Source organism: Pocillopora damicornis, chromosome 2 (genome assembly GCF_964200805.1).
Source record: "Pocillopora damicornis chromosome 2, jaPocDami1.2, whole genome shotgun sequence".
Lineage (NCBI taxonomy): Eukaryota > Metazoa > Cnidaria > Anthozoa > Scleractinia > Pocilloporidae > Pocillopora > Pocillopora damicornis.
Window position 1 is genome coordinate 21,236,438 of NC_142671.1, and position 22,540 is coordinate 21,258,977.

At 38.1% G+C, this 22,540-nt stretch overlaps 3 protein-coding genes and 2 pseudogenes across 4 annotated transcripts; 2 read left to right on the forward strand and 3 right to left on the reverse strand.

The window, feature by feature from the left end:
* Positions 1-1,085: 1,085 nt before the first annotated feature.
* On the forward strand, positions 1,086-4,003 carry LOC149050302 (QRFP-like peptide receptor). Its single transcript, XM_089195293.1, has one exon. The coding sequence runs from the start codon at positions 1,830-1,832 to the stop codon at positions 2,715-2,717; it is 888 nt and encodes a 295-aa protein (XP_089051419.1). The 5' UTR covers positions 1,086-1,829; the 3' UTR covers positions 2,718-4,003.
* Positions 4,004-8,020: 4,017 nt separating this feature from the next.
* Positions 8,021-18,399, forward strand: LOC113683990 (QRFP-like peptide receptor). 2 transcript variants are annotated; one of them, XM_089197288.1, is made up of 2 exons: positions 8,021-8,144; positions 17,257-18,399. In XM_089197288.1, exon 2 carries the CDS (start codon positions 17,373-17,375, stop codon positions 18,258-18,260), a length of 888 nt encoding a protein of 295 aa, XP_089053414.1. In that variant the 5' UTR covers positions 8,021-8,144; positions 17,257-17,372; the 3' UTR covers positions 18,261-18,399. The 2 variants fall into 2 exon arrangements, with proteins under 2 accessions (XP_089053414.1, XP_089053413.1); XM_089197287.1 differs by lacking the exon at positions 8,021-8,144 and adding an exon at positions 8,780-8,919.
* LOC149050303 (uncharacterized) lies at positions 12,527-13,736 on the reverse strand. The gene has a single exon (XM_089197290.1). It carries the CDS (start codon positions 13,664-13,666, stop codon positions 12,818-12,820), a length of 849 nt encoding a protein of 282 aa, XP_089053416.1. The 5' UTR covers positions 13,667-13,736; the 3' UTR covers positions 12,527-12,817.
* Positions 15,184-16,281, reverse strand: LOC149050304 (uncharacterized; annotated as a pseudogene).
* A 1,638-nt stretch (positions 18,400-20,037) lies between the features above and the next one.
* Positions 20,038-21,335, reverse strand: LOC149050305 (uncharacterized; annotated as a pseudogene).
* Between the last annotated feature and the right edge of the window lie 1,205 nt (positions 21,336-22,540).

The following is a 22,540-nucleotide window of genomic DNA, read 5'->3' on the forward strand; positions in this document are numbered from 1 at the left end:
GTTGGAACCACAACGCGTTCTCTCATTGACCGATAGGTGTGATAGTAGTATTTATTATTCAACAGCACAAAGTAGAGTACAATAGAGTACAGCCATCCTCCGATATTGCACGGCTATTTGGAAAGTTGGTTATTTGGACAGTTGGTTATTTTGTACTGTAAAAAAATCCTGTTTGACCAGTCGGCTGAGCGCGCTACGTTTCTCTATTCGCTTTGCTTTTCTCGCCTTATGAGAAATGAGCACAGAAACTTGGCAGAAAAAAGAGCCTCTCCCTCTTTAAACATTCAAGAAGAAGAAGCATCCATGCACAAACTCTCCACTGCGACTCATATTTGCGAACAAAATAGTATTGGGGAAAAATCCACTGAAACATCAGTGGTCTAATATGTTTAAATGTTGTCGAGTTTGAGTACGCAATATGAATTATGGAACTACATCACATTCATGACAGTTTACAAACACCTTTTTCCCTTCAAATGGTCAAGAGTCTCTGATTCAAACCTCGAACTCTATAGGGCTTTTTGTTAAGCATTGAATGGTTTGCACAGAACCTACGAATAATACGCTTGAGTTCTCTCTAATAAGGTATTGATGACTGGCGGATATCTGCCAATACCATTTTTTACAACGTTAACGAGAATAAAAGACCGTGCGCTTTCAATTAAAACGATCAATCATCGAAAAAGATCGCAGAAAGAAAGGAAACGATTATTACCAAACAATAGTGAAATATATTAGCAAAATAAAAGCGCCAAGGTACCACCGCAGAAAAAGTCCAGAATAAATGGGATTGAGGCTATGTAAAACGGGACAAACTGGCTGTTGTGAACTTGAAATAAACAAAAAATACACGACCTGACTCCAAATAGGGGCCTCTCTGTTTAGGGTCCTTTGAAATTCTCTAATCTTTTTTGGCCAACTGATATCTTACTATCGTTGTCAAAAGGAAAATGAAAAATGGTACGATTGTAATATATATTTCAATGATATATAAAGATGAAAAAAGCAAAAAATTGGCACGAAAGTATACAAGGGAGAACCAGAACACAAAACCTTTCAGTAATAACTAAGGAAGAAAGTGTAACAGAAGACATTTCGCGACATCAACTACAGTCACATAATCAAGGGAATTTAGGAGCCAGTTTTTGCAGCAATGTACATGTATACGCGCTCCTGTGCTACATTGAAATTACATTGTTTCCTAAACGGCTTTAAACGTGCATTTGTTTTACAAAGGAAAATAACTAAGATTAATGGCAGCATTTCCTGCTTGATGGTGGTGTTAATAGTCTCATTAATGTGAATGAGACATATGATTTCGTTGTACCTAAATTTTAAGCAGAGAGTTTCCTCAAATTATTTGGAGACCACGAACTATCGTTATCTTCTCAGCCTTGAACACCACATGACCCGCGCTGGGGCAAGACGGTAACTAACAAGCTAATCAATAATGTGAATGTTTGACTGCTTGGGATTCCGTTTCGGAAGCTATAGACTAACACGGCTTATTTCCAACAAAAACAAACGTTAGATTGTTGAACAGAGCAGGAAAATTAATTAATTTGAGAAACTAGTGGGTAAGCTTTGTTCTCGATTGCGGTTGATCCATGATATTTAACCTTAACCTTGATATTAAACCACATACACTGAGTAATTTGCGAGGATAAACTGACACAGCCACTAGATTAGCAAACTCAAGAAAAATGCCACTTAGTTATTTTTGCAGTATACTTCACTGGCCAATAGACAGCAGAGGTTAGACAGAAAATGAAGCAAATTGCATCGATCGAAAAAAGCAAATAAGAAAACAGTGATTTACATCATCAGATATGGCATCCAACGACAATTTCTCTCTAATGGTGATCGGATTTTTGATATTTTATGGCTTTATTCTCATCATCTCACTTGTGGGTAACATATGGGTTTTGGTGACATGTTATCGGAACTTGAACCGAAATCGGTTTTCTCCGATGTGGTACGTGGCAAATTTAGCATCTGCCGATCTCCTTTTCACTTTTCTCACTCCTTTGCACGCCATTAATTTTAGTTGGCGTTGGGTCGGCGGTGACGTAATTTGCAAACTTCACGCATTTCTCGTCGACACGAGCTACAATACTTCAATCACAACCCTTGTGGTTATAGCTTACCTAAGACTCAAAGCTATCACAGATCCTTTCAATTCTAGAGGCGACAACTTTTCCAACAAAGAATACATCAAAATCGTTTTAATCTGGTGTGTGTGCTTGGTAATTTCCTCACCCACAGCAAGTATTAACAAGGTCGAAACCGATGAGCACGGAAAACTGATTTGCACCAACACTTCTTGGGGAAGTACTGGCAGGGAAATATACTACACCGTACACGCAATACTTTTCTTCACAATTCCATTGATCTATATGATTGCAACGCAAGGAAAGATATTCCGCTCTCTTCGGGCGAACGTTATTCCAATGTGCAACTCGCACATCATCAACACAAATCAAAGACATAAGAAAGTTGCAAAGACACTTGCAGCTCTTTCTCTTGCCTTTTTTTCTTGTCAGTCTCCGTTTATGATTCTTAGACTGCTGATGTATTATAACTTAGTGTCCCCCGGTCTAGTCTGGAGAGCGGCTCAACTGATGATATTACTGAATGTGGCACTCGATCCTTTATTATATGGCTATTATGGAGAAAACTTGAAGTCTAAGGTGCGACGATTCCTTCGATGTAATTAACAGAAAGAGTTGAACTCCAACTCCATCCCTGTAAAGTAATCTCAGGCTTTGCTTTTAGGAAAATAAGTTTTTGGATAATGATCGTATAAGTGTGAAACGCCTTCTTGGAAAATCTCTCATTATCGACAGAATGGTGCAGCAAAAACTAGGGTTCAACTTAACGATTAAGTCATTGAGATCCCTTTTATTGAAAGTTTAGAGTAACAATCCACCATCAATCCACAATAGAGGTTCAACAATCTACCAATTTTTGAAGCAGGTTAGCAGAAAAAAATTTTGCGGCAAAACCTTCCTTTGACCCCTTAACTTTTCATACCTGTGATTCTCTCCGACAATGACACTTTTTCCTTTTAGGCCTTATGATCCAGCAACAATGTAACAAAGGTGTCTGTTCTTGTTGTATTATAACAACTTTCAGATAAAATCGTAATGTATATACATATGTAGATACAAATGTACATACTTCTACATTGCCGCCTCAGTTTTAGATACGTATCTTGCAGATATATTTGCAAGTGAATGTAAGTTTGGAAAGGTGGATTGTACATGTCTGTAATTGAGTATCATTTTCGACAAGGTGTATTGTACATATATCTGCAAAACCCCTGGAAAAAGTATATGGAGCTTATATGTTAGCAATTGACTGTGTAATCTAGAACATTAAATGAAATTACGTACAAAGACACGTAACGTATAGGCTTTCACTGAAGAGTTGAAAGAAAACCGACGGAGTTCTTTTATTGTGTGTGCATGATAGTAATATCTTGTTGGGCTCAAATCAGTAATTCCTCTCGGAGGAGCCAAGCAAAGAGAAAGTTTCCAAGTACAATTGGCCTATGCCAGTTCAGAGTTTAAAGGGGTCTAAATGGTACATTTCGGACTGGCAGTTCGTAAATCATAATTGTTATCGCGAACCGTTCTGATATCTTACAGCTCAAAAAAGGCGATGGCCATTTTCCACGGAAGCGCGGGAACGCGATGGTAATTTAGTATAGACAAAACTGCAAATGAAGGTTTACTTCGAGCACAAGATTGATAAACCAGTGTGCAGCAAAGGGAAGGGTGTAATAAAACCACTGAAACAAAAAGTATGGATTCAGCTTTGAAATTAATTTCAAGAAATTAAACGTTCATTTGCATTTTATGAAAATCGGCTTGCAAAAGGTCCACGGAAAGATAATTTGTCCATTACAAAATGTTGACAAGTTTAAGTGCACTATTTGAATGATGGAGTATTTCAAAATTTATGGCAACTTAAATGCACCTGATCTTTTCACACGTTCTCTGAGTCTCCAGTTTTTAAATCTCGAATTCTGACGCCACTGACAAAAGTACGTGTCGCACTGGAAAGTTCTGTATGGTGGGGATGTTTATGGTCTCATCAATATGATTGAGGCGATCGAGCTTAATTATTTTTAAATGCAAGTAAAAGAACTTCCTTAATTCATTCGGAAGACTTCTAGCTTTCTCTTAAGCCCCTAAAAGCCACACACACCGTAGTAACTACGTTCCGACAAAATCGAACATCAAGTTGCTGAGCGGAAAAGGAAAATGAAAAGGGAAGTAAGGTTATATCTTTATCACAGTTTATCCATGATAGTTAAACAAAGATATTAACATGATTAGTGATTACATAATTTGGATTACAACTTTTTTGGAATCATGCGGCAGATTATAAAAAACCAGAGCATTTCAAGGATAAAGTCTTGAAGAACCACCTCAAGGAAACTAGCGAACTTAAGAAAAATATTATTTTATTGTTTCTGCAGTACATTTGACTAACAAAGCTTTTTAGAAAGAGAAAGCAGATGTTTCACAGAAAGTCACTCAAATTAGATTGACTAGGACAAGTAACTAAAGAAGAGTGATTTGCATCATAACTGATGGCATCCGACGACAATTTCTTTGTTCTACTGATCTTCTCGTTATTTTACGACACCGTCGGTTTTCATCTTCTCAGTTGTGGGTAACACGCTAGTTTTGGTGACATGTTATCGTAGCTTAAAAATAAATCGGTTTTCTCTGATGTGGTACGTGGCCAACTTGGCATCAGAGGATCTTCGACTTACTTTTCTCACTCCTTTCAACGCCAATAATTTTAGTTGGCGTGGAGTCGGCGGTGACAAAAAGTGCAAACGTTTTAGATTTATCATTCCAACGAGCTACAGGAAACTGAATGAGGAAACAAATTTAAATCAGAAGAAAGTCATAACCGTCGATTCGGCTTTGCTTTAAGGAAAATAAATATTTTATGATTGTGATCGTTTAAGCAACAAATGGGTGCGTGGAATCTTCGCCATTTTCGCAGCCTGTAGAGATCACACGAACTGCGCAGAGCAAAGGGATAAATAACAAGATAAAAAATAATGTGAACGCTTGACTACTGAGGAATTCCTTTCAAAAGCTATTAAATAACAGTTTAAACGCAACCGAACGTGAATTTGTTGAAAGGAACAGGAAAACCAATTAATATGTGAAGCTCGAAAGTAAACTTAAATATTGACTGTTGTTTTTCCAAGATAAATATCAATTGTGATGCTATTAAATGTTAATTACTGCTTATGAATGGAACTGCTGTTGTGTGAACTCAGGATCCTCAGTTCACATGAAAATGTCACTTTCTTTTCATTGACTCTCCCTCCTTCGTAATTCCATCTCCACCCCTTTCCTACCCGAGGAAAATACCAAATTTTTTTAAAATAAGAATGATGAACCCCCAGACCATGTTTAATATATCATTTTAAAGGTATTTTTTGGGTTATGCTATAAATGACACCAACAGGTGCAGAGAAGGTAACTGAAAACACTGAGAAGTTTCCAAAGTGAAAAATAGTAAACGTTGAAATTTTTTTGTTTGCCTTGTACATGTAGGGTATACCACTAAACTATAGCCTAAATTGCAGTTATCAGAGCATTGATTGTGGTGAAATATCACCTGAACCAAAACAGTACAAAGACAAAACGTTTCAAAAGTTGCAGGGGTGGTAAACCAAGTATTATATTGGAGGGGGCTATGATTTTTTGCCTTCATTGTGTAGATCTTTCAATGACCTTTTGGTTGTGAAATTTTCAGAAAAATTAATAAATATTAAGCATGTGATGGCATCCTGTGCGGTATGGCACTCTCGGGCTGGAAAGGGCTACTATTGCACCATTGGCTTTTATCTGAGACACTTAAGACTTCAGGAAAGGTGGTAGATAAAAATAGATAGAAATTTTCTGATCAGCTTTAAGGTCGCACATGAATTAAACTTTGCTCTCACAAAGCATTACTTTACTCGCTGACATCACTACACAGTAGTTCATCCCCTTGGAGTCAAGCCAGAGGCGTTAGCAGGGCACTCTGTTTCGCGCAGTGACATGCTCAAAGGTGATCTCTTTTCCTTCGGAGTCAATTGCTATCGGGAATCATTTTGATATCTTACAGCTTGAAAAAGGCGATGCCCATTTTCTACGGAGGGGCGGGAACACGAAGGTTATTAGGTATGGACAACCCTACAAATGAAAGTTTACTTCGAACACAGCATTGATAGATCAGTGTAGAACAAAGGGAAAGATGTAATGATACGTCTGCAACAAAAGTATGGAGTCAATTTTGAAACTGATTTAAGAAATTAAACGTTTACTCGCATTTGCATTTGCACTAAAATGTCTTTAGGAATTTAATTTGTCTCGCACATTAAAATCGGAACAAAAAGAAGCAATTTCTATACTAGTGTCTGGTAAGGAGCTACTGGCCGTGTTGCCAAATGCATGGGGCGTAGTTGTCGTTTGTCGGCTTCAACGGATTGTTTATGATCAAATGGAATAAGCATCGATTAACGGTAGCTACGCTCACGGATTGTCATTTGGAGGATACAGAGTGCGGCAAATACCAACTCGTATTTGCATCAGCAGAGAACGTTTTGAAACAAATATTATTGCGGGTAAACCTTCGAGTGCAGTTCTTTGTTGCTTCAAAGTATCGTTTACGACCAAATGGAAGAAAAAATGAAAAATCGTCTAATAGATTAACAGCGGCTATACTCAAAGATTTTCGTTTGGAAAATATGGAGTGCTGCAAATATCAGCTCATATTTGTGACTGCGGAGGAGGTATTGTCGAAGCCAATTCTTTTCTGCCTGAAAATAAAAAAACTGTTTCACCTTTTCACTCATCGGCTCCATGTGTGTTTGTTTTTGTCAGATGACAATGCTTCCGGTTTTTAATTTAAATCATTTTGATTGGTCGCCTACTCATTTCGGGAATGCAGTGACGCGCAACTACTCAGGGGGTGTTCTGCTTTTCAACATCCTCTTCGGGTAGGTGTCTTCTCGCCCTTTCCCCGCCCCCTTCCCCCACAGTCCACTCTAACTCCAAATCAAACACGGCCGGTCGATTAAACAATCGCGAGCCTATAACGTTAGCTCACACTAATATGACACCTGTACAGTAGGCTAAGCCCTTTTCATAGGGAAGTTTTATATAATTTATGTCCAAAACTGCTCCTATCAAGAGTGATGCCGATTAAGCCATTACACTACAATAATTTCGACCTCTTTAAAAGCCAAAACTACCCCTCATTTCTCCATAACAGCCCCTTATGTCGAAGTTTTGGCTATTTCTGCCCATCTCACCGCGGCCAAAACAACTCCTTTTCAGAACGGCCCAACAAGCCCAAAAATAGTATGGTATACAGAACTACAAATAAACTTAGACGGTAATGCCACTCGGCTACTTTACGAGGGCACCATAAGTATCTTCTAGAAAGATTTTTCCTCTGCGTCTTCTCGCCCTTCCCCCACCGTCCAATCTAACTCCAATCAAACATGGCCGGTTGATTAAACGATCGCGAGCTTAAAAACAACTCCTTCTGGGCTAAAAAAACTCCTTTTCAGAACGGCCCAATCAGCCCAAAAAATAGAAATGTATTTGAACTGAACTATATACAGAACTAAACATAAACTTGGACGGTATTACCACTTGTGCTACTTTATGAGGGCATAATTAGTATTTACTTGAAAGATTTCTGATTTTACTGGCCCACATTCTTATTGCCCTACGGTTTTATCCTCAAGAAGTAATTTCTCGTGTCATTGATCCACAGACTGTTTCGCTTTTCACATGTGACGGCGGGTTACAACACATTAAACTTTAATGGAATTATTACTTAAAAACGCCGCGTTATAAGCCACCCCTGCAAACGCTCTTCAAAATTGTTATCAAAAGGTGAACAGTTAGAACTGAACCGCATGGGCCTTACTTCACATACAAGCTATAACAGTCCATTAATCATTGAGCCCAAAATGAAGAACTACCCGTTTCTTTTTGATACAATAGATGTATTATTTTATAAAAACCCTTAACAATTTGATATAGATTTGGTCAGGAACTACAGCCTTATGGAAACATCCTAGTATCAAATGGAATCTTCTTGAGATAACCAAGGTGAATTTGTAATGCTTTTACTTTCAAAAAAAGTAATTAAAGAAAAGTTGTAAATAATTAGTTATGCATCTATGAATACTCAGCGTAAAACGCATATGAAAGTTGATTTTCATTCCTTTTTCGGTAACAAGAAAATGACAGGTGCATCATTCTATTTATATTTAAGTACCAAGAAGCTAAGAGCCAAGATATGTAAATAGAAAAATTGGCGCAAAACACATTTTTAAGTTTCTTAAAGAGTTGATGTTAACTTTTCATTGGTATCTAACAGATTTTGTTTTAATCTAAAATTTACTTTTGGGGATTAAAGTAACGCTTTTGACATCAGTAACAAAAATACTGTTGAACATTTAATTATTTCTTAAGGCAGTTCCGATGACATCTTCTGGAAACTAGAAGGTTAATAATTTATAAGCGGTATCTTGGTTTGTATAGTAATACAATGACTTCGAACAATTTATACTGAGCTTTCAAACAAAACTTTCAGTATGCTATGATATATTCTTACGCTCTTCATATAGTCCAATTGTTGATGTAGAACCAAACTTGAAACAGGTGGTAAACAAAGAAAAGTACAAACAAAAGCATTTAAAGCAGGGGAAAGAAAATAGAGAAACCAAAAGCAATCTTAGCATAACACCGTTGTACTTTGATTAGTTCTGTGGCTCCTTAATAGAAACTACCTTGGTAAACAAGGACAGAGAGGTGTGAAAAGTCAGCTTTCAATTGTTCGGGATATTGATAGAAGGAATATTTTACCCAAGCCAAAATGGCGGTAAGTGATATCTCTCTATAAAAATACAATAGAATGAAAGGTATACTTGAGAACTTAATCTGTTAGACACAAGGCATGAGCCCGTGGCAGTCACGAAGGAGTGTTCCATGATCTACAAGAATCTTAGCGAGTGTGTTTCTTTAAAGCCAGACACACGAAGAAAGGAACAAAGAAATATGAAATAATTTTCCTGCTAGTATAAATATTAAATTCACACTGTCGCATTTGTAATCCGTAAAGTACACACCACTATTTCCAGGGTTAAATTTTGTGCAAGGAACCTCTGCAAGTCCATTTGGTTCCTTCTACTTGTGGGAATAAAAAGTTAACAAGACACAACATCATTAAGAGAGGAAAAGGAAAGAAAGGCAACCGGCGATGAGTGAAAAGTTCTTTAAGATACTTCGATCGAATTGCCATGGTTGCTACCTCTTAAATACTTGTGAAAACTTTCATTTTGTTGGAAATGTGTTTCTTACAATACAATACAATACAATATTTATTTGCCATATACGACATTTACACATGGAAAAAAAAAAATTAAGAAAATTGATGACAGAAAATAAATGGCGAGAAAACCTGAAAGAAACCACGAGGCTTATAACAAGTCAGGTTTTCTCACTTAAAATAACTAATCTTATATTAGAATTACAATATGGACTTATGGTAATTAACTTTGACCGCGCACACGTACACACACACACACACGCACACACATATTAAGTAAGTTAGTTAAGAATTACTGCCTTACAGAAGCTAATACTTAGAGAGAAGAAATTCCTTAAGCTTTCTTTTAAAAGAAGCGGAGGAGGGAGAACTAGTTATGTCAGAATTTAACGAATTATAAAAGTTTGGACCTTGAAAGTAAATTGAAAACTTCCTGGTGTTCGTTCTGCACAGTGGCAAACGGAAGGACTGAGCATTCCTAGTATTATAATTGTGGATTTGACTATTCAGTAAAAAAATGTTATTGAATTTGGAAGGGAGTGTAGAGTTCTCGAATGAAAACATAAAAGTACCTAATTGAAACGAATGGATATCATGAAATTTTAAGAGTTTAAGTTCCTTTAAAATAGGGCCAGTATGGGCAATGTATGTAGAATTGCTTACTATTCTTAACGCACGTTTCTGTAAGGTTACAATTCTTTGAAGGTTTGACTTATAGGTACCAGCCCAAGCTAAATTGCAATAATACAAATATGGAAGGATCATAGAATTGTATAAAGTACGAAGGGAGTGAGTAGAGAGAAAAAACCTAGATTTATGAATAATACCTATAGATTTGGATAATTTATTTGCTGTTAAGGATATATGCGATTTCCAGGTCAAATTGTCATCTAATAAAACACCCAAAAACATGGTCTCAGAAACACGAAGAATAGGCTGCTCATTTATGAAAACTTGAAATTCAAAGGATTGCTTCTTTTGCCAAGGCTTGAATACCATAAAATTAGTCTTGGCTAAATTCAAGGAGAGCCGGTTTGCTGCAAACCAGGTTGACAATTTGTTTAATTCTCTATTTAATGAGTTAATTAGGTAAACAGGGTCATTATGGGAGATAAATAAGTTTGTATCATCAGCAAACAAGATTGCATCAAGCAGGGAAGCATTGTTCAAATCATTAACATACAGGATAAAAAATTAGGGACCAAGAATAGAACCTTGAGGCACCCCACAGGGAATCCCCTGTGGGGCAGATCTAACGTTATTAAATTCGACAAATTGTGTCCTCTCAGAAAGATAACTTTTGACCCATTCTAGTGCCAGACCACGGATCCCATAATGATTGAGTTTTTCAAAAAGAATGTCGTGATTTACCGTATCGAATGCTTTCGAAAGATCTAGGAATACTCCAATGGCATGTTCTTTTCTATCAAATGCAGAAGAAATTTTGTCACACAAATCGATAAGCGCAAGGCTAGGAGAGCGATTTTTTCTAAAGCCATATTGATTATCACATAAGACATCGGAGTCATTGAGATAATTCATAATACGGTTGTAAATTATTCGTTCCAAAAACTTTGAAAAGCACGGTAGAACAGAAATAGGTCTGTAGTTGCTGAAGAGAGCTTTGTCACCTGATTTAAAAATAGGTATGACACGAGCAATTTTCAAATCATCCGAAACGATACCATGAGTAATGGAGAGATTTACAATGTGTGTTAATGGAGAGGAAACGCTGCATATAGATCGCTTTATGATAGACATAGGGATATTGTCATACCCAGCCGATTTTCCCGCCGGAAACGTAGATGCGATATCTATAATCTCCTCCTGAGTTGCTAAATTTAGGAACATTGACTGAGGGAAATGACCAGGAAGAAAATTCTTATACGAGGTCGTAGATTGAATTCGTTTAGCGAGGTTTGGTCCAATATTGCTGAAGTAATGACAAAATCGATTAGCAATCTCCATTGGGTCAGAAATATCTTGATCATCAACCTTAAACACAGAGTTGGGTTTAGGTCTCAATTTCTTGCTGTTTAGTACCTCATTAAGCAGACGCCAAGTGGCTCTTATATTGGATTTTGACTCGCTTAGCCTCTTATCATAATATAAACGTTTCGCGATTCGTAGGGAGTAATTCAGTTTGTTCTTATAAGTTTTATATTTCGCTTCGTTCCAGAGAGAGGGGTTTGAAATATACTGCTTGTATAGTTTGTTTTTCTGCTTGACAGATTTAAGTAAGCCCTGGGATATCCACGGTTTCCTAAAGTGAAGGCGACGCTTCAGTTTCTTCAAAGGAAAATGTGTTTCGTAAGCTTTAGTGTATCGCTCAAGAAATTTGCTGTAGCAGATTTTAGGATCATTATACCCGTCTATATTGAGCCAATCAATACAATCTAATTCCTCTAGGAAGTTGGAAATGTTTAGCTCGCTTTTGTCACGGACAAATATGTTCTCTTGGTGTTCGCGGGTACACTTATGATCGAAGCAAATGGAAAAGATAGGCAGATGGTCCGAAATATCCGTTATTAATAGTCCAGACTTCAAATAACTGTGCTCGACATGGTTAGAAAAAATGTTGTCAATCAGAGTTGCAGTGTGAGAAGTAATTCGGGAAGGTAACGTGATTAACGGAAAAAACAGGTGAGAATACAGGCCATCTAGGAATTCCCCGGTGGCGTTGTGGTTTTGATTTTTTAGCAGATTCAAATTAAAATCTCCCATTATATAGCATATCTTGTTGTCCCGAGATATTTTCCCTAATATTTCGTTCATTCTGGTCACGAAATCATTTACATTTTGATTTGGAGGGCGATAAATTATACCAACAATGATATTTTTCTCATGGGGTCGAATGATCTCAATGAACAATGCTTCCATCACCTCAGCTTCATCAGCATAAATATCGGTGCGAATTCTAAAATCAAGATTGTCTGATACATACAAGCCAACACCTCCACCCGATTTAACAGGGCGATTTTTGTAAACAAAGTTATAACCATCAATTTCGACTCCAACTGGTGAATCCATTAACCAGGTTTCAGTTATCCCAACAACGGAGAATTTTATATCTAGAGAGGTTAGAAGGGTCGATAGTTCATCAACCTTTTTTTGAAGGCTTCGAATATTTAAATGGAACAATGAAAGATGATTCGATTGTTCACGACTAATCATGATTTCTTTTTGAAGAGTATCGTTAAATTTATCTTCTACATAATAAGAACACCCGCCGTCAATATTAAAATGTATGTCAGGGTCTAGATCATCCGAACGAATTAAGAACCGCTCAAAATCGGAACTCAAAGGATTGATAAATAAGTTAGATAGTCTCTCGGGATCGAAATGAACAGGTCCATTTCTGAATTCATAAATCACCGCAGCAAAGTCACTGTCATCTAAGTGACTAAACGGTAAATTGGTAAGCGACATTATCGTTATTTAGTAAATAAACTTAGCTGGGCTCTGCACTACGTCTTTCCTTTATAACAAGTCTGTCCAACACGAAGTATGCCGTCTTCCCGGCTCTCTTTGCCGCATTCAGCTCATCAACCTGCCTTTTCCGCTTTTCGATGGTCTCATTTGTGAGATCTTCATTCACAAATATACCAGATGGTTTTATCCTTCGGGCGGCTCTAAGAATATCATCCTTCTGCCTCCAGTCGCGCAGACGACACACAATGGTTCTTGGGCGTGTGTTGATACCATCAGCAGCACCTGATCTTGGTCTTGCTCCGGTGCGATGCGCTCGCTCGATCATCGGCTCAAAGCTCAGGTTTAGTTTCTCCTGTAGTACTTCCTTCACCTTTGTTTCAGTATTCAGCCAGGTCTCGTTGTGTTGTTCGGGAATTCCATCGATGCGGACATTGTTTCTACGGCTTTGGTTCTCAAGGTATACCAATTTTTCTTCTTGTTTATGTAACCCTGTTTGGATGTCATCAAGTTCTTCTTCCATTTCGTCTATGGCGTCTGCAGCTTCCTTCAAGTCGTCAATATCTTGTTGTGAATATTCTAGGCTCGCTTTTAGTTCCGCGACAGATTTGACAACCTTGTCGATTCTTGTATTTACAGAAGACAGAACCGACTCAAACATGTTCTTAAACATCCGTTCCTGCATCTGGAGCATCTCCCTCAGAGTCGCTAGAGAAACGAACTCGGTGCTCGAAGCATTTGTGTCTTTTCCAGTGTTAGAATCTTTTCCAGTAGAATTCATAGAGGTTTTAGCATTCCGCGTCAGCATGTTAAATGGATCACTTGACAGTAAGGCAATATATAGTAAAGACAAAAACTTACAACAAGTCATGAGTAAACGAAGAAAGGTAATAGATAACGCAGGTCAAGACGCCGTGGCCGGCGGCCATATTGCATAAATTAAGAACCCTTAATCTTAATCTTAATCTTAGTTTCTTAATCAGGCCAAGTTTAAGTCTATTCCGATATTTACCCTTTTTTTGTTTAATATTGAAAAAAGGAAGGAGAAGCACCGCATTTGGCTTGCAACCCAAATATACTATTGACGTCGTGTTTTTTGTATGGGAAGGATAAATTAACAAAAACAGATAAACAAAACAAAATAAGATGGAGAAGTGTCTTGTCTGAAGTATAGATATATATATATGTAAATTTTGTGTCAAGAAAAGGTACCTCAGCGGTTTGTTTGTCCCACAAAAATCCAATATTGTACCGTGACTGAATACAACTTAGTTAAGATAATAAAAACCAAATGTTATATAAAAGGTAGCGAAAGTCACAGAACTTATGGTAATTACATTATATCACATGTCTCAAGTGAATATCAGTAAATAATATATACCCTTACGAAGTTGCACCATCGAATTTATTGATTTACCAGTAAAAGGAGAGTTATTACACTAGTTAAAGTTAAACGCCTTCTCACAAAGTGAATAGGAAAAATTGGAAAGGCGTGCGTTATACTAAGCATATAGTGAAAAGAGATTTTTGCTCTAGGACCTTAAATCAAGTTATTATAGAGTAAGGACGAAGGAGTTAACCAATATCATCTGATAACTGCATCTTATCTAAGCTGAGGCATATTGAACAACCCATTCATTCAATCAATTCATAATAAAGTAGTTTCCTTATCGCCGAGAGGTCGACAAAATCGGATAAGCGTAAAAACAAATCCAACACTGAACGTGATTGGCTAAAGATTTCGCTAATGAAAAAATTGAAATTGAAATTGCATTGAAAAATGCAAGTATTGTCGTTAAGGATTTGGTGAATATTCAAAACATTTCAACAGCACAATCATCGTAACTTTGATATAAATCATACAGTCCAACACAAGTCACTGGACAGCTGAAATATCTAGAAATTGAAATTGAAATTGCATTGGAAAATGCAAGTATTGTCGTTAAGGATTTGGTGAATATTCAAAACATTTCAACAGCACAATCATCGTAACTTTGATATAAATCATACAGTCCAACACAAGTCACTGGACAGCTGAAATATCTAGAAAAGGGAAGACACTGAAAATTACGAGCAGACGTTGAAAACTTTGATCAACTGTATTTTGATACTTCTAATTTAAAGCTGAGGCATTTGAAAATAATTCCCCTCTGGCTTCAGCAGTAAAGAAAAATATACTTTCATTTGCGCTAACATTCAAGTCATTTACACCATCTTGAAATTGAATAGAGAAAATACATAATCAATATAGTGCAGAAACCATTCATTAAAATTTTTATCACAGTTTGCAATTCGATAGCATTCCTGAACAGCATTAGTATGAATAAGACAATCATTCAGTATGCGCTTGTACAAACAATTTTCAATATTCAAACATCGAATTCCAATTGAAAAATACCTATTCCAAAATTAGCTTGTTTTGAATTTCAGTTTACCCTTTCGTAATTTCTCTATTCAGACATTTTGGCAGATAAGTCTGCATAAAGCGGTACCATTGCGCACTTTTAGCCGCGGTCACAGTATCGATGTTTCTGTGCAGAGCTTCAAGCAGTTGTTGTGTTCGAAACTTCCCCAGTGGGATTCCTCTGGCTCTGGCCTCATCTCTGTTATCCATGCGTCTTTGAATTTCCGGACGCGAGATGTCAGCCTTGATCACCGCTTTCAGACAGCTTAGTGCCTGCTCCACGATGTTTAGGAAAGGACTGTAGAGAGGAAGCATTTAAGCTCTGCGTTTGGGGCGGGAATGTCCGGGTTTCGGTGAGCCGGTGCTCCGTCATACAGACGTCACCTCCCCGTCGGGATCTAGATTTTTCCTCGCCTGTGCCAGGAAGTTATCGAAACGCGCAGCATTCATTCCGCCAACAGCTGCAGAGGAAAATACAAGTCCATTGATTGGCTAAATTGCCATTGTCACAGTCAAGTTTCGTCCTCGCTGGCCGCACTCTTGACGGTACGCCCTCTCTCCCTGCCGCGCTCTACCGCGGCTTCTGGACATCCAGATGTTGTAGCTGCATCCGTCCACAAAAAACACAGTGGCGCATTACCGCATGGTTCATAGACCAGGTGGCGTAATCCACTCGCTTGTTTATCACATTAGGTCTGTTTCTGTCTGCAGGGAGGGGCCTTGCAACTTTCACTCGGAAAAGCATCCCGTCTAATGTCCTTGCCACGGTACGGTCATGGATCCGAGGTTTTTGTGGTAGCCATCTCTTCAGTTCACTGTTTATCCGAGCAAGTGTGAATAAACAGTTTCGTTTATGATTTCCTCTAGGCAATCTCTCATCTCTTCGTCCACGCGCACGTTGTTTCTACCTTCTCGTGGTCTCTCCCTGCCCTCTCTGATGTAGCGCGCCACAATGCCTCTTGCCGTTGATCGGTTCACTCCGAGCGTGTCCGTGACCACAAGATAATCTTCCTTCTCGTCCTCAAATCCCCTCACGATTCTCTCTGTGTTCGAGTGATATTCGGTTTCTTCGTGGCATTTTGCCTGCGGTCAGAAAACCTTTACAAAGCGAATGAAGGGGACGAAGCCGGGTTTAGTTGAAAATCACTACTTGCATATCGAGTATAAAAAAACACTGAATTGTTTGTAAAAGTGCATTAATGATTGTCTTATTCATACTAATGCCGTCCAGGAATGCTATTGAATTGCAAACAGTGTGATAAAAATGTTAATGAATGGTTTATGCACTATATTGTTTGCGTGTTGTCTCTAATGAATTTCAAGATGGTGTAAATGACTTGAATGTTAACGCAAATGAAAGTATATTTTTCTCTTTTGTTTGAAGAATGACGCACGAGAATGCTCAAAATTGTTATTGAATGCTGATTAAAATGCAAAACTCGTTATTGAATCTGATTTACGCGCAAATAATTGTTTATTGCCGTTGGTGAATGTATTTGCACGCAATTGTTCGCCTTTTCACGCAAATGAATGCGTATTCTCTCGTAATGAACAGCAAAAGGTGGAATAATCAGTTATAATGAGTAAGATTGAGGACCGCATTTCCTGCTTGATGGTAGTGTTAATAGTCTCATTAAAGTGAATGAGACATAAAATTTCGTTTCACCTACAATATAAGTGAAGAGTTTCCTTAAATTATTTGGAGACCACGAACTATCGTTATCTTCTCAGCCTTGAACACCACGTGACCCGCGTTGGGGCGAGACTGTAACCAACAAGCTAATCAATAATGTGAATGTCTGACTGCTGAGGATTTCGTTTTGGAAGCTATCAACTAACACGGCTTAGTTCCAACAAAACCAAACGTTAGTGTGTTGAACAGAGCAGGAAAATTAATTTGAGAAACTAGAGGGTAAGCTTCGATCTTGCGGTTTATCCATGATGTTTAACCTTGACCTTGATATTTAGCCATATACAGTGAATAATTTGCAAGGATAAACTGACACAGCGACCAGATTAGCAAACTCAAGAAAAATGCCACTTTGTTATTTTTGCAGTATACTTCACTGGCCATACCCAGTTTCAAATAGACAGCAGAGGTTAGACAGAAAATCAAGCAAATTGCATTGATCAAGAAAAGGAAATAAGAAAACAGTGGTTTACATCGTCAAAGATGGCATCCAACGACAATTTCTCTCTAATGGCGATCGGATTTTTGATATTCTACGGCTTTATTCTCATCACCTCACTTGTGGGTAACATATGGGTTTTGGTGACATGTTATCGGAACTTGAACCGAAATCGGTTTTCTCCGATGTGGTACGTGGCAAATTTAGCATCTGCGGATCTCCTTTTCACTTTTCTCACTCCTTTCCACGCCATTAATTTTAGTTGGCGTTGGGTCGGCCGTGACGTAATTTGCAAACTTCACGCATTTCTTTTCGACGCGAGCTACAATACTTCAATCACAACCCTTGTGGTTATAGCTTACCTAAGACTCAAAGCTATCACAGATCCTTTCAATTCTAGAAGCCAAAACTTTTCCAACAAGGAATACATCAAAATCGTTTTAATCTGGTGTATGTGCTTGGTAATTTCCTCACCTACAGCAAGTATGAACAAGGTCGAAACCGATGAGGATGGAAAACTGATTTGCACCAACACCTCTTGGGGAAGCACTGGCAGGGAAATGTACTACATCGTACACGCAATACTTTTCTACATAATTCCATTGGTCTATATGATTGTAACGCAACGAAAGATATTCCGCTCTCTTAGAGCGATTGCTATTCCAATGTGCAACTCGCATATCATCAACACAAATCAAAAACATAAGAAAGTTGCAAAGACACTTGCAGCTCTTTCTCTTGCCTTTTTTTCTTGTCAGTCTCCGTTTATGATTTTTAGACTGCTGATGTATTCTAACTTAGTGTCCCCGAGTCTAGTCTGGAGCGTGACTCAAATGATGATATGTCTGAATGTGGCACTCGATCCTTTATTATACGGCTATTACGGAGAAAATTTGAAGTCTAAGGTTCGACGATTCCTTCGATGCAATTAACAGAACGGGTTGAACTCCGAGAACATCCCTGTAAAATCATCTCAGGCTTCTCACGAGATGTACGGGTAACACTTGCCACATTCTCAAAACACTGAACGAGGAGACAAAAGTTTCATTGGAAGAAGACCATTACAATCGATTCGGCTTTGCTTTCAGGAAAATAAGTTTTTGGATAATGATCGAATGGGTGAGAAACGCCTTCTTGGAAAATTTCTCATTATCGACAGAATGGTGCAGCAAAAATTAGGGTTCAAATTAACAATTAAGTCATTGAGATCCCTTTCATTGAAAGTTTAGAGCAACAATCCATCACCAATCCAGTATACAGGTTCAACAATCTACCAATTTTTTGAAGCAGGTGAACAGAAAATAATAGAGTAGTGTCCCTATCACCGAGAGGTTGACAAAATCGGATAAGCGTTAAAACAAATCCAACACTGAACGTGATTGGTTAAAGATTTTGCTCCAAGGTTTGCTTATTCATCATTTTTAAACTGATCTTTTGTAAAGGAGTACATGGCATGACGAAATCTTACAATGCTCAGTGATAAACAGAGCGATAAACATTTCAAAAAGTTCTATAAAGCTGTCCAATATTAGAGATTAGAACTCGCCGAGGGCTTACAATGAAATCAACGGCTTTTTGAATAAGCTTACACACAGTCACTTTCACAAAGTGCGGAATAGCTTATAATTATGTTAGAAGAATGAATAGCGATTAGGCTACTACATCATGCATATCTGTTGTTTTCAGATTTGGCACCACTTATGTAAATAAACGATTCTGGGGACTTTTTTGTTAAGCATTTTATGGTTTGCATAGAACCTGCAACTTATACGATAGAATCCTCTCTAATACACCAATTATCGAAAAAGATCACAGCAAGAAAGGAAACAATTATTACCAAACAATAGTGAAATATACTAGCAAAATGAAAGCGCCAAGGTACCACCGCGGAAAAAGTCTAGAATAAACGGGATTGAGCCTATCTAAAACGGGGTAAACTGGCTTTTGTAAAGCTGAAATAAAAAAAAATACACGACCTGACTCCAAATAGGGGGCTTCCTGATCGTTGCATGAGGAAATTTCTAAGCGCAACGCGTAATTCCCTCTCTGTTTAAGGATTTTGAAATTCTGTAATCTTTTTTGGCCAACTGACATCTTACTATCGTTGTCAAAAGGAAAATGATAAGTGGTACGATTGTATGATATATCATTTTAATAATATACGAAGATGAAAAAAGCAAAAACTCAACACGAAAGTATACAAGGGGGAACCAGAACACAAAACCTTTCAGTAATAACTCGGGAAGAAAGTGTAGTAGAAGATATTTCGCGACATCAACTACAGTCACATAATCAAGCGTATTTAGTGGCCAGTTTTAGCAGCAATGTACATGTATACGCGCTCCTGTGCTTCAATGAAACTACATTGTTTCCTAATTACGGCTTAAAACGTGTATTTATTTTACAAAGGACACCTTTTGCTGTTCCTTACGAGGAAATGCGCATTCATTTGCGTTAAGGGGCAAACAATTGCGTCAAAATACAATCATTTGCAGGTAAATCAGATTCATTATTGTATTTTAATCAGTATTCAATAACAATTGTAGGCATTCTTAGACGTCATTCGTCAAACAAAAGAGAAAAATATACTTTCATTTGCGCTAACATTCAAGTCATTTACACCATCTTGAAATTGAATAGAGACAATACATCAATATAGTGCAGAAACCATCCATTAACATTTTTATCACACTGTTTGCAATTCAATAGCATTCCTGAACAGCATTAGTATGAATAAGACAATCATTCAGTATGCGCTTGTACAAATAATTAAGCGTTTTTATTTTCAATATTCAAACATCGAATTCCAATTGAAAAATACCTATTCCAAAATTATCTTGTTTTGAATTTCAGTTTACCCTTCAATAATCTCTCTATTTAAACATTATGGCAGATAGGTCTGCATAGAGTGGTACCATGGCGCACGTTTAGCCGCTGTCACAGTGTCGATGTTTCTGTGCAGAGCTTCAAGCAGTTGTTGTGTTCGAAACTCCCCCAGTGACATTCCTCTAGTTCTGGCCTCATCTCTGTTATCCATGCGTCTTTGAATTTCCGGACGCGAGATGTCAGCCTTGATTGCCGCTTTCAGACAGCTTAGTGACTGCTCCACGATGTTTAGGAAAGGACTGTAGAGAGGAAGCATTTTAAGCTCTGTGTTTGGGGCGGGAATGACCGGGTTTTGGTGTGCCGGTGCTCCGTCATACACAAAGATCACCTCCCCACCGGGATCTAGAGTTTCCCACGCCTGTGCCAGGAAATTATCGAAAAGCGCTGCATTCATTCCGCCAAAAGCTGCTGAGGAAAAATGTCCATTGATTGGCGAAACTGCCATTCTCACAGTCAAGTTTCGTCCTCGCTGGCCGCACACTTGACGGTACGTCCTCTCTCCCTCCCGCGCTCTACCGTGGCTTCTGGCCGTCCAGACGTTATGGCCGCATCCGTCGACTAACACACAGTGGCGCACTACGGCATGGTTCACAAACCAGGTGGCGTAATCCACTCACTTGTTCATCACATCAGGTCTGTTTCTAACCGCAAGGAGAGGCCTTGCAAGTTTCACTCGGAAAAGCATCCCGTCTAATGTCCTTGCCACGGTGCGGTCATGGATCTGAGGTTTTTAGGGGTAGCCATCTCCTCAGTTCACCGTTTATCCGAGCAAGTGTGAGTAAACAGTTTTCGTTTATGATTTCCTCTAGGCAATCTCTCATCTCTTCGTCTACGCGCACGTTGTTTCTACCTCCTCGTAGTCTTTCCCTGCCCTCTCTGATGTAGCGCGTCACAATGCCTCTTACCGTTGATCAGTTCACTCCGAGCGTATCCGCGACCACAAGATAATCTCCCTCCTCATCCTCAAATCCTCTCACGATTCTCTCTCTGTGTTCGAGTGATATTCGGTTTCTTCGTGGCATTTGCTTGCGGTCAGAAAAACCTTTACAAAGCGAATGAAGGGGACGAAATTTACTGAATGCAAGTAACTCCTACGCTGTTAAAGGCCATCAGGCAATGTATACACCTGTGTTTATTTAATATACAACGTATATTAATCATCACGTATTGATCACGGAGAAAAGTCGCTGCATCATATTTAAAAGAGCAAACTCAACGACTTCCACAACTCTTCGCCATTTTCGCAGCCTTTGGAGATCATACGAACTGCGCTGAGCAAAGGGATAAATAATAAGATAAAAAATAATGTGAACGTTTGACTACTGAGGATTTCCTTTGGGAAGCTATTAAATAACAGTTCAGGGGAAACCGTTAATTTGTTGAATGGAACAGGAAAACCAATTAATATGTGAAGCTCCAAAGTAAGGTTAAATCTTGACCGCTGTTTTTCCAAAATAAATGTCAATTATGATGCTATTAAATATTAGTTACTGCTTATTAATGGAACTACTGTTGTGTTAACTCAGGATCTTCAGTTCACATGTACACGTACTACCGGCCAAACTATGCGATGAAATGAATGTACATTTTCTGCTAATGGACTGCAAAACGTTCATTATCTCCTCAAGGTACTTGTAATTTTTTTCCTTCTCTCTTCCTCGAGCCTTATTGAAGTTGAAACTGTTTTTAATCGACGCACCTTTCTTTGTTTGCGCTAAAAATATGTTTTCAAATAACGATCGCATAAATGTGAAACACCTCCTTAGAAAATTTCTTATGAACAGAATGGTGCAGCAAAAACTAGGGTTCAAAGTAACGATTAAGTCATTGAGATCCCTTTAATTAAAAGCTTAGAGCAACAAACCATCACCAACCACAATAAAGGTTTAACAATCTACCAATTTTTGAAGCAGGTGAACAGAAAATATGGTGAGGGAAAACTTTGCTTTGGCCCGCGAACTTTTTATAGTTGTGATTCTCTCCGATAACGACACTTATTCCTTTTAGTTCTCATGTTGCATTGTAGCAACAATGCAACAAATGTGTTTGGAAGCATTCTGTTGTATTATAATGACTTTCGGATAAAATCGTAATGTATATTCATATAAAGATACAAATATACACACTTGTACATTGCCGCTTCACTTTTGGAGAAGAATATTGCATATGTATTAGCAAGTAAATGTCAGTTTAGAAAGGTGGATTGTATGTCTGCAATTGAGTGTCATTATCGAAAAAGGTGTATTGTACGTATATCTGCAAAAGCCCTAGAAAAAAGGTGGTAAATAGTTCACATTTCATAATTGTTATCGCGAATCATTTTGAT